The 13,222-nt window shown below is 43.8% G+C and overlaps 1 protein-coding gene across 1 annotated transcript in view; it reads left to right on the forward strand.

Moving 5' to 3' along the window:
• The window catches only part of LOC124770955 (autophagy-related protein 9A-like), a 155,393-nt gene that overhangs the window by 75,663 nt on the left and 66,508 nt on the right, over window positions 1–13,222 (forward strand). Inside the window, exon 7 of the mRNA XM_047249254.1 lies at window positions 7,107–7,291. Coding sequence (XP_047105210.1) covers window positions 7,107–7,291 — 185 coding nt within the window. The remainder of the gene's footprint in view (window positions 1–7,106; window positions 7,292–13,222) is intronic.

Below are 13,222 nucleotides of genomic sequence, written 5' to 3' on the forward strand. Positions count from 1 at the left end.
TTTAGTATTGGAGGGCAGCGTGGAGGGTAAAAATCGTAGAGGGAGACCAAGAGATGAATACACTAAGCAGATTCAGAAGGATGTAGGTTGCAGTAGGTACTGGGAGATGAAGAAGCTTGCACAGGATAGAGTAGCATGGAGAGCTGCATCAAACCAGTCTCAGGACTGAAGACCACAACAACAAACAACATAGTGCACGATTAAGTAGGTGGAGCAATAGACAAAAAAAAAGATCAGATTTGGGGAACAGTTCGTGTAATCACAAATTTTTGTACATTGATTGGAGGGAGTGCCGTGAACGACATATTAAAAGTCCTGTTTGGTGAGAGGTGAGTGTGTGGTAGGAATGCATTTGAAGATCACTGTCATATATTTTTTCTCGACTAACTCAAAAACCACAGCCTCTAGTGAAAGTGTATCCCAGTACAAAATTAAACCACATTAAATTTGGTACAGAGAAGGCCCAATTCGTTTTTTACCTAGAACTAATAGTTCACTCGAGGAGAGTGAGAGAACACTGAAAAACTCATGCGACCCGCATACACTGCAGCTTAAGTGGTTCTGTAGGCCAATTTGAGGTAGTTTCCCAACTTGATAGACCGGAACTGTCCTACATCAAATAGTTTGTTTTGACTTCCTCCACACCGGTGTGGGACATTGTGAATGGCTATTGTTTGCACTGTGTGTTTTTTTGCTTAGCAGTAAGACATTTTGTGTTTCGTGTAATTAGTAATTACATTCTATACACATACCCATGCAAAAATGTACTAACTGTTTTATAAATTATGGAAAGGAAGAATTAAGAACATAATTAATAGGACAGATAGCTTTCTTGCAGTTGGGGTGGTGCGTCAATATCACTCCATCTGTCAGACATTGACAACGTAGAGCAACAGTGAGTATCGTGACAGTTTTATGTTTTTTCGTATCGGGTGCCACGACCACAAATTTATTAAAGTAGGATTCCTTTGTCATCGATATGACCACAGCCATTTATTTTTATGCTGTCAGCTGATTTTGATGACATTCTATTTTCAAATGTTTGCTCTGAAAGCAATGTATAATACATACTGCACATATCATACAATGTCATGTTCATAAATCACTGGGGCAGTCTGTATTACATACATGTACATGCCATGTGATTTGTGCCGAGTGTTATCGTATCCTTGTATCCAAAGTAGAGTATGAAGGCGTAGACAGTGTGTGTCTATCACATTCCACAAATGTCAACCCTTCAAATAAAAGTATTATGACAGTGGCATATGTAAGTAAAGATAAAACTCGTACATGCACACAGCACTGCTCTCATCGTGCTGATCTTACAAAGTTTTGTCTACAACAAACAGGAGTTCAGAGGTGTAGCACCAACGGCCACCATTGCCCTGCTGATCGAACCTATCGATTTGTGCCGAAGACACGGTGTCTAATTGTTGCATATCATTTGTCAATGTAAGCTTAACCTTATTGTCACATCATTATACAATAAAGTACTTTCCACCTTCAAATTGAATAGAGGACATACAAACGTTTTTAAATTTCAGTTTTATTTCAAAATGCTGTCGTGACCTACTTCTTAACAGGTAGTGTGTTGACAGGCAGGGTGGTCTAACGGTAAGGCACTAGACTAGAAACAGAGTGGTCGCAGGGTCAAAAGCCGGTCGGACCTCAGAGTTAACGCTCTGCGCTTTAATCTAGCCTTCCCCTTGTATTCCACATTAAACTGTAGTTCCCTATTCCCAAGTCAGGTAACTGGGGTAGGTTAAGATCACGCTAGTTGCTCAAGCAGTGTCAGATAGCAAAACTTGCACCGGGCCATTGAGGCACACAAAATTGTTATGATGACAGGTATAATGTTGTATTAAGAATTAACACAATAAGACAAGTATTACATCTAGAAACTGTGTTTATCTCGATGCAGCGTATCCAGTGGTGTGCAAATACCTGGACCTTATATGTCCATTACATGAGATGAGAGCACCAGGTGACGTACCACAATCTTTACACATAATTTCAAACCTTTACGTACCTTTTCCTCACTGGCAACTCCTGTCCCTGCCTCCCCAGAAATGATGGAAGTAAAAAGTTTATCACCATCTTAAATTTTCACAATTCATGCTATAAAACTTCGGCATCACACGTGGTGTTTTAATTTATTACTTCTTTGATACTAACTGTATTCACAAGACAGGTTGCAGGTAGTGTCCACATATACCACTGGACGTACCCACAGACTTGTGTTATTGTAGGCAAACTGTTCAGGAGATACGGTGTCATAAACATTGAGATGCGTGAAAAATTTGCTTTTGCTTAAAATGAGTGCACATTACCAAGGTTATATTCATCCAATATTTGGTAATAAGAGCACTTAGCAACTTCCAACAGACTTTAACCATATTTTGAACCTTCTCTAATCCAGTCATTCCACCAAGAAGGAGGTACACGGCTCGTGTTGTCTGTAGTTCAGCCATGCCTAGATAGTCAGTACCGCAGTTCAATTGCGTCCGCATTGTAACTTTGTGCCACAAAGGGCTCTCAACAAGGGAAGTGTCCAGGCATCATGGAATGAACCAAAGCAGTGTTGTTCGGACATGGAAGAGATAGAGAGAGACAGGAACTGTTGAGACATGTCTTGCTCAGGCCGCCCGAGGGCTACTACTGCAGTGGATGACCGCTACCTACAGATTATGGCTTGGAGGAACCCTAACAGCACCGCCACCTTGTTGAATAATGCTATTCGTGCAGCCACAGGACATCGTGCTACGAATCAAACTGTGCGCAGTAGGCTGCATGATGCGCAACTTCACTCCTGATGTCCACGACCAGGTCCATCTTTGCAACCACGACACCATCCAGTGCAGTACAGATGGGCCCAACACCATGCCGAATGGACCGCTAAGGTTTGCGTCACGTTCTCTTCACCGATGAGTGTCCCATATGCCTTCAACCAGACACACATCGGAGACGTGTTTGGAGACAACGCGGTCAGGCTGAACCCCTTGGACACACTGTCCAATGAATGCAGCAAGGTGTAGGTTCCGTGGTGTCTTGGGGTGGCGTTATGTGGGGCCGACGTATTCCGCTGGTGGTCACGGAAGGCGCTCTAATGGCTGTATGATACCCGAGGGCCATCCTCTGACCAGTAGTGCAACCGTATTGGCAGCATATTGGCGAGGCATTCGCCTTTGTGGATGACAATTCATGCCACCATCGTGCACATCTTTTCAGTGACTTCCTTCAGGACAACATCGCTCGACTAGTGGCCAGCATGTTGTCCAGACATGAACCCTATCAAGCATGCCTGGGATTGATTGAAAAGGGCTGTTGATGGACGATGTGACCCACCAACCACTGAGCTATCTACGCCCATTCTCTGTTGAGGAGTGGGACAATGGGGACCGACTGTACCATGATGTACTTGTAGATGGTATGCCACGATGAATACAGGCTTGCATCAGTGCAAGAGAACGTGCTACTGGGTATTAGAGGTACCAGTGTGTACAGCAATCTGGACCACCACCTCTGAAGGTCTCACTGTATGGAGGTACAACATACAATGTGTGGTTTTCGTGGGCAATAAACAGGGTGGAAATGATGCTTATGTTGATCTCTTTTCCAATTTTCTGTACAGGTTACGGTTCTCTCGGAACCGAGGTGATGCAAACCTTTTTTTGATGTGTGTACATGGTGACCCAGTTAAGTTCCACACTTTGCATACTTCCTGAAACCTTTAAGATATCATAATTCTGTTTTCACCGAAATCCCCTCACTAAATGACATACAGCCTCTTTTCTTAGCTGTAGTAGAGTTTTCAACATTTCTTTTTCAAATGAAACTATACTTATTTCTGCTGCAACTATCGTAGTCTAAAATAGGCTAAATCAGCAGCTTTTTACTTTTCAAAGTTGGATTAGATGTTTTGAAGAAATTGCAATATTTAGAACTCGGGATTTATCTGAGGTGAACAGTGCAGCAGAATCATCCTATATATTTTAAATTGTGACCAACCAACTGACAAAAGATTTGTAATACTTGGGCACCACATCTCCGGAACATATCAATAGGTTCAATCACTTGGGCAGTGGTGGCCATTGTCGGTGGATTTTTTGGACGACTGTTTGTTGTAGAGTGGACAGTGTCAAACCAACGTGAGGAGAGCAGTGTGCTGTGCAATTTATCACAATTTCTGTCTTTCTTTCTACTTTCCTTCCCTTAATGGTAAAACTGCTGCCATTTTATTTTTTCCACAATTTTTGGCTTTCCAGTCAGTATCGACTGCAGTTCGGAAAATGGAAGCAATAAAATGTGTAAAGGATAAAATAGACGGCATATTGTGATTACACGTGAAAAGCCTGATGGCACGGAGCATTTCTTATGATATATAGTACACGTCACATGTCTGCATAATGTATTGTCTTCAAAATATTACAATTCATTTCTCTATATATGAACCAGATGTCTTGTCATAAAATATATGAACAGATTGTACATGAAGTTTACATTTTATTAACATATTGCATAGCAGCTACAGTTTCACAACCTGTACAATTCTAATACTAGCAAACGTAGAGCTTTTGTATGCACAAAAGTGTCTAAATGATAGTTGGCAGTGTTACCTGTGACAGTTCAGGGATCATTATTCGAGTAAGTGATACAAACCACTGTAAGATTGTGTTACGTAGATAGTCCTCAGTACGGTGGGAAATAGTTTATTCGGCCCGGTGTTCGATAGAAGCCCACACTTTACGTAAGCTACTCTCGATAATGGTTCGAGAGCAAGAATTGCCATAGAAGAAAAATAAAAGGAAACAAAGGAAAGCTGTGCCATTCTGGCCACTGACTGCCAATGGGGCGCAACTGACTGCCCCGTCACCCGTCAGCCGAAGGCGTCACTCGGATACGGCGAGTCGGGCTCGAGCCAGCACACCGGTCTCCCGGCCACTGTCGGGTTAAGAGGCTTCGGAGCTGCCACTACACGCCACAGTAACTCCTCGGCCGGTATCTCGGGGCCGAGTACGACCAGTACCGGTCCTCGCATGTGGGAATAATTCCTGACGGTACCCAGATCTATGACAAGACAGGTGTCTGTGCCGACAATTTGGCTGCGGAGGCGGACGAAGAAATAAAAGGTGTACATCTACATCTACATGATTACTCTCCAATTCACATTTAAGTGCTTGGCAGAGGGTTCATCGAACCACAATCATACTATCTCTCTATCATTCCACTCCCGAACAGCGCGCGGGAAAAACGAACACCTAAACCTTTCTGTTCGAGCTCTGATTTCTCTTATTTTATTTTTGTGATCATTCCTATCTATGTAGATTGGGCTCAACAAAATATTTTTGCATTCGGAGGAGAAAGTTGGTGACTGAAATTTCGTAAATAGATCTCGCCGCGACGAAAAACGTCTTTGCTTTAATGACTTCCATCCCGACACGCGTATCATATGTACCACACTCTCTTCCCTATTACGTGATAATACAAAACGAGCTGCCCTTTTTTGCACCCTTTCGATGTCCTCCGTCAATTCCACCTGGTAAGGATCCCACACCGCGCTGCAATATTCTAACAGAGGATGAACGAGTGTAGTGTAAGCTGTCTCTTTATGTTGCCTCTTCCAAGTGTCCTGCCAATGAAACGCAACCTTTGGCTCGCCTTCCCCACAATATTATCTATGTGGTCTTTCCAACTGAAGTTGTTCGTAATTTTAACACCCAGGTACTTAGTTCAATTGACAGCCTTGAGAATTGTACTATTTATTGAGTAATCGAATTCCAATGGATTTCTTTTGGAACTCGTGTGGATCACCTCACACTTTTCGTTATTTAGCGTCAACTGCCACCTGCCACACCATACAGCAATCTTTTCTAAATCGCTTTGCAACTGATACTGGTCTTTGGATGACCTTACTAGACGGTAAATTACAGCATCATCTCCAAACAACCTAAGAGAACTGCTCAGATTGTCACCCAGGTCATTTATATAGATCAGGAACAGCAGAGGTCCTAGGACGCTTCCCTGGGGAACACCTGATATCACTTCAGTTTTACTCGATGATTTGCCGTCTATTACTACGAACTGCGACCTTCCTGACAGGAAATCACGAATCCAGTCGCACAACTGAGACGATACCCCATAGGCCCGCAGCTTGTTTAGAAGTCGCTTGTGAGGAACGGTGTCAAAAGCTTTCCGGAAATCTAGAAATACGGAATCAACTGGAGATCCCCTGTCAATAGCGGCCATTACTACGTGCGAATAAAGAGCTAGCTGCGTTGCACAAGAACGATGTTTCCTGAAACCGTGCTGATTACGTATCAATAGATCATTCCCTTCGAGGTGATTCATAATATTTGAATACAATATATGCTCCAAAACCCTACTGCAAACAGACGTCAATGATATAGGTCTGTAGTTCGATGGATTAATCCTACTACCCTTCTTAAACACTGGTGCGACCTGCGCAATTTTCCAAACTGTAGGTACAGATCTATCAGTGAGCGAGCGGTTGTATGCGATTGCTAAGTAGGGAGCTATTGTATCAGCGTAATCTCAAAGGAACCTAATCGGTATACAATCTGGACCTGAAGACTTGCCCGTATCAAACGATTTGAGTTGCTTCGCAACCTCTAAGGTATCTAGTTCTAAGAAACTCATGCTAGCAGCTGTTCATGTTTCAAATTCAGGAATATTCCATTCGCCTTCCCTGGTGAAGGAATTTCGGAAAACTGCGTTCAATAACTCCACTTTAGCGGCACAGTAGTCGGTAACAGTACCATCGGCACTGCACAGCAAAGGTATTGATTGCGTTTTGCCACTTGTGTACTTTACATACGACCAGAATTTCTTCGGGTATTCTACCAAATTTCGAGACAATGTTTCGTTGTGGAACCTATTAAAGGCATCTCGCATTGAAGTCCGTGCCACTTACGTGGCGGCAGTGTTATTCCTTAAAAACCTTTATAGACTGTGGTCCCCAATGAAGGAAAGATCATTAATGTAAGACGAGTTTTTGCCGTTAGACTGTGCACTGTACAATAAACGGCGAAAGAGTGGTACCGCGTGGTGTGTGGCGACTGTGCTGCAGCGGGGCCGTCTGCCGACAGGGGGCCCGTGGGCGCCGTTCGAGAACAGCTGGCACCTGCGCGAGGACTACAAGAAGGCGGCGCGGCGGCAGGAGCTGGCGCGACAGCTCGCCACACACATGCTGTGGGTCGGCGTCGCCAACTTCGCCCTCATGCCCGTCATCACTCTCTGGCAGATCCTCTACTCCGTCTTCAACTACACGGAGGTCAGTTGCACACCTGCTTTGGAAGTTTGCCACTCTTACACATTCGCGAGTACGTCGAGCCGATCCTTTGTGTGTCCTTCGGGTCACGTATACTTTAGTACTACATTACACGGTGTCCTTATTACAGCACGTGGCGCAGTCCGAAGCAAACCGAACGGGATCGGGCCCGAGACGAATCCTTAAGTCAATAACGTTTCGGAGGTGTGCGCGTGTGCATTATGTCTCCGGTATGTTTATAATGTAAAGACTTATTATAGGCCTGAACCCGTTTGGCTTAAATTGCCACATGCCATAATAAAGACACTGTTTAGCGTTTTTAAAGGTTTGACAAGCAACATTTAACTGCTGGGATATTTTTATGTACAGTATCTCGTGTACCCTTTGCTACCAAATATCGGTCAATCCAAAGATGCCAAAATCGAGGTGAAATGCGCCTTCGGGAAGTACTAGAAAATGATAACACTGCAACCGAAACTGTTTTTTGTTCATATCATACATACTGCTTGCTGTAGCAGCCCCATAATGAAATGGCAAAAGTTTTAACTACCCTTTGTATTGTTGCGTGAGCAGTGCCTATTAGACAGGGGGGGTCTGACAGCTGATCAGTTCCAGTCATTCCACCAGGAAGGAGGTACACGGCTCGTGTTGTCTGTAGTTGAACCGTGCCTAGACGGTCAATACCGCAGTTCGATCGCATCTGCATTGTTGCTTTGTGCCAGGAAGGACTCTCGACAAGGGAAGTGTCCAGGCGTCTCGAAGGGAACTGAAGCGATGTTGTTTGGACACGGAGGAGATACAGAGAGACAGGAACTGTCGACAACATGCCTCGCTCAGGTCTCCCGAGGGTTACTACTGCAGTGGATGACCGCTGTTTTATGCAGCTCTCCACTCTACTCCATTCCGTGCGAACCTCTTCATCTCCGAATCTGTGCAACCCACATACATTTGAAGCTTCTTACTGCACATGTTACTGTATACCTCCTAATATTGTGACGGACCTCATTTTGCCCAGTGTAACACATCAACTCGACATGGCGTGGACTCGACAAGTCATTGCAGTAATAGTGATCTCTGCTGCATCTGTATCAGGCGCTGGGTGGCCAAATTGTTCACTCGAATTGTCCAGAATGTTCTTCAAACCAGTCACGAAGAATTGTGGCACGGTAACGTGACAGTCTTGTTTGGGAACACGAAGTCCACAAATTCTGCAAATGGTCTCCAAGTAGCTGAACATAACCATTTCCATTCAATGATCTGTTCAGTTGGATCAGAGAACCCAGTGCATTCCATGTAAACACAGTCCACACCATTATGGAACAACGAACAGCTTACTCGGTGCTTTGTTGACAACTTGATTAGTGGAGTCTGCACCACTCTCGAACCAGGACCCAACTGGTACAATTGTGAGTTTGAGAGAGGCACTTGCTTCAGCCATCTGCTGCCGTACCCCATTTACGTCAACTTTCGCCACACTATCCCAGTGGATATGTTTGTCTTACATCCCACATTGATTTCTGTGGTTATTTCACAAGAGTTGCTTGTCTGTCAACACTGACAACTCTGCGCAGTCACCACTGCTCTCGTTCATAAAGTTGAGGCCGTCAATCACTGTGTTGCCCGTGGTGAGGGATAATGGATGAAATCGAGTGTTCTCGGCACTCTCTTAACACTTTTTGTCACAGAATTCCATAATGATTTCCAAAATGGAATGTCCCATGCGCCTAGCGCCAACTACCATTCCACGTTCAAAGTATCGTAATTCCCATAGTGTGGCCACAATGACATTGGAAACATTTTCACATAATTCACCTGAGACAAATGATAGCTCTGCCAATGCACTGTCGTTTTATACTTCGTGTACACGATACTACCACTGTCTGGGTGTATATGTGCATATTGCTATAACATGACTTTTGCCACGTCAGTGTAGTCTAGTCTTGGTTTTTTTTCTGCAATACTGACCACTCTCGCCCCCACCCACCCCCATTTCCATACTGACAATTCCTTGATGCTGTAGCGTGTTTCCTATCAACCATTCCCTCCTTTTATTTAACCCTCTAGGACCCCACAACAAGTAATATCAATTGTTCGAGGTCTGTCTAAAAAGTACCCGACCTTTGATTTTCCCGCGCAAAATAGAGACGATAGCACAGCGCCACTGTACACAGTAAAGGAAGAGACCTTTTAAGCGCATGCGTGAATCTTGTCCCCGCCTTACAGCACGTCAGTCGCTGCCTGTCGGTCACTGAGTGAGGTGCTACGCAACGTGTTTCTCGGATTACCGATTCTCTCGAGATGACTGATTGTGTTAAGAGATACTGCAGCAAATTTTGTCAAAAGCTTCATGATTCTCAAAGAGAAAGTATATAAGAAAAGGAAAGTACTAAAAATTTAACTCTTTTTGTCTTCTATCCGTCTTTTGTCTCTAGAGAGTGGAAGCTTAAGGCAGACGTAAAAACTTATTAGCTAGTCTTGGTCTGATTAAGATGAGAAACAACTTATTGATGTGCAGACGTACTGTGGAAAATTGTATGAAATTCAGAGGATGGAAGCAGCAACATAAAATACATTGCATTTAATCTCAAGACAATTTTGATTTATATAAATTAGTGATTCCTGGACGATTACAAGATTTCGGAGCAGCTACTACTTTTCACGCAGAAACGAAGTAGAAGATTTTTGAAGACCTGGACGCCACACGAAAGAAGACATGTTAACATGGTAAAGCATTTCCCCCTGTTAATCACGTTTTGTGAGTACTGTGAGTACTGGGCGTGAGTCGTGCTTCGGTAGCTCAGTTGGTAGAGCACTTGCCCGCGAAAGGCAAGGGTCCCGAGTTCGAGTCTCGGTCGGGCACACAGTTTTAATCTGTCAGGAAGTTTCATATCGGCGCACACTCCGTTGCAGAGTGAAAATCTCATTCTGGAATATTAGTTTGTTGAACACAGAGTGTTGCAAGAGTTCTGAAGTACTGCAGAGGGGTGAGCACTTCTTCTGGAAGCTGCACAAATGGATGAATTTCTGGAGAAAAGTCACCATCGGTCCATGACAACTCTGTACCTTCTGGAACATCTGCAGGATTTACTGAATCAAAAACTGCCGACTCTTGCAACACCTCCGGAGCAGAAATTCCTCCACTGTCGTAGTACGTGCTACCGTTAGTCAGAATTTCATCATCGTCCTCATCGTTAAGTTTATAAAAATCAGTTGTATCGGGATTATTTAGAACCTCAAGAATCGTTAACTGGAAGTAAAAGAAAATGCCTAAACATCACAATATGGACATTCATAAACGTAACCCTAAATGCCCACTGTTACACATACACAACGTGTTCATTTCAACACTCGTAGGGTATTTCAATATGCAAAACCAAAAGAATACAAATAATTGGTCCACTAGTACTTATTTAGAGAGAAAATATTTGGTATTTATCTGATTAAAAACATATTATCCACACAGAGGAGCCCACATACTTTGTGTGACATGATGGCGACCAACTTCTGCCCTGGAGCACCTAAGAAGTTACAAATATGGTAAAGATAATATTTCTACAGTAGTTCCAATTATTCGTCACAGGATGCACTGCATGGCTTGTATAAATGTGTAACAGCGGGAATTGGTGAATTAGCATTGGCTAAAAACCAGTAAAACCCGTACAAAATTTAAATTACATATATGTAACCAGGATAGTAGAGGGTTAACTTTTGCCTTTGAGTTATTTTCTCCCCAATCCAGCTCGGTACATCTACATCTACTTCTACATCTACTAGATACTCCGCAAGCCACCGTACGGTTGTTGGCGGAGGGTACCATGTACCACTATGTGTCTTTTCCCCTCCTGATCCACTTGCAAATAGAGTGAGGGAAAAAAGACTGTCTGTATGCCTCCGTATGACCCTAATTTCTCATTTCTTATCTTCATAGTCCTTGCACGCGATACATGTTGGCGGCAGAAGAATTGTTCGGCAGTCAGCTTCAAATGCCGGTTCTCTAAATTTTATCAGTAGTGTTTCTCAAAAAGAACGTAGCCTTCACTCCAGGAATCCCCATTTGAGTTCATGGAGCATCTCCACAACACTTATGTGTCGTTCGAACCTACTGGTAACAAATCTAGTAGCCTGCCTCTGAACTGCTTCAATGTCCTCCTTCAATCTGACGTGGTACGGATCCCAAACACTTGAGCAATACTCCAGGAAAGGTTACACCAGGGTCCTATATGCGGTCTCTTTTACAGGTAAACCACTCTCTCCTAAAATTCTCCCATTAATCAGAAGTCGACCATTTGCCTTCCCTACCACAGTTTTCACACGCTCACTCCACCTCGTATCGCTTCGCAACGTTACGCCCACATATTTAAATGACTCGACTGTGTCAAGCGGGTTGCCAGTAACACTGTATCCGAACATTACAGGTTTGTTCTTCCTACTCATCAGCATTAACTTACATTTCTCCACATTTAGGGCTAGCTGCCATTCATCACACCAACTGGAAATTTTGTCCAAGTCTTCTCGTACCTTCCTAAAGTCACTAAACTTTGACACCTTACCGTGCACAATGGCATCTTCAGCGAACAACTGCAGCCAGCTGCCCACCCTGTCCACCAAATCATTTATATATCTAGGGAACAACAGCGGTCCTATCACACTTCCCTGATCGTCTCATCTTCCAGTGGGATAAATGTCTTAACATGTGTTAATCAATCAATCTACCCTTCTGATCTTCACCACTCTTGCATAGCACCACATTTCAAAAGCATCTGTTCTTTTTTGGTTTGAACTGTTCGTGGTACACGTTTCACTTCTGTACGAGGTTTCACTGCAGGCAAATATCTCAAGAAAAGACCATCTCACACTTAAATTTATTCATTTTTTTTCCCCCTTCTCCTTCTTCCAGAAATGCCTACTTCACTATAGCCAAGCATTTTATACCCTCTCCACTTCATCAGTAGTCATTTATTTTGCTTCCCAAGTAATGTAACTCATTTACCACTTTAAGTGTCTCATTTCCTAATCTAATTCCCCCAGCATTGACTGATTTAATTTGACTGCGAGGGGTATCCATAACGGGACCTCGGAATGATTCTGTTCAAAAACACTCACTACACAGTTGAAGACGTTTATCTCACTGGTAGATAAGGTAATGAATTCGTGTTTTATAGAACATTGTCAGCTGCTGATGGATACTCAACCACATCTACTCTTTCACTTATTTGTCTGAGTGAAACTGGTATCAATGCATATCTTTCTTCTGGTCACCTAAGATGTGAAATTTGTACAGTGAGAGAGCTGGGCTTTATGAAGAATGTTGCAGTGTTTCCCATTCAAATCACTGAAGCATAGCCTTCATTGGAATGGTAGTGTGAGGCCGGGCATTATCGTGCGATAGGATGTTTCCATCCGGCAGCCCGAGTGCAGACGCCAAAGCCGACAGCAGAGACAGCCGACATTTCCTCTGGCAAAATATCCAAAGCTGTTCAGACACTCCTCCTTCAACTGCAGGGTCTTCCTGCTTGTCGAGTTGCTCGAGTGTGGAACTGCAATCGGTGCACAGTGTTACGAAGAGACTTTTTAGAAAGTGCGACACACGGTGAAGTCAAAATACCTGGGAATTCTGTCGGGTAGAATCGTACTGTTGCACGATATTGCCTAGTCCCACACTTCGGACCCGACAAAGGCCACGTTTCACCTATTTCAGTGGGGAACACTGTGGCATCCTCTGTGCAGTGCAGATATTTCACTATGTGATTTCTCGTGTCTTTGGCAACCTGCAGAAAGACGTGCACGGGTGTCTGTTTCACTCTGACGAGGAAGTGCGAGGGACGGTGTGGTTGTGGATCCGTCAGTGGCCAACTGCATTCTACGAAACGGGAACTGATCGTCTCGTATCCCAGTGGAAAACTGTGGTGATTCCTTTTGAATTGAACCATTCAA

The sequence above is a fragment of the Schistocerca piceifrons genome, unplaced genomic scaffold (genome assembly GCF_021461385.2).
Source record: "Schistocerca piceifrons isolate TAMUIC-IGC-003096 unplaced genomic scaffold, iqSchPice1.1 HiC_scaffold_847, whole genome shotgun sequence".
Classification (NCBI taxonomy): Eukaryota; Metazoa; Arthropoda; class Insecta; order Orthoptera; family Acrididae; genus Schistocerca; species Schistocerca piceifrons.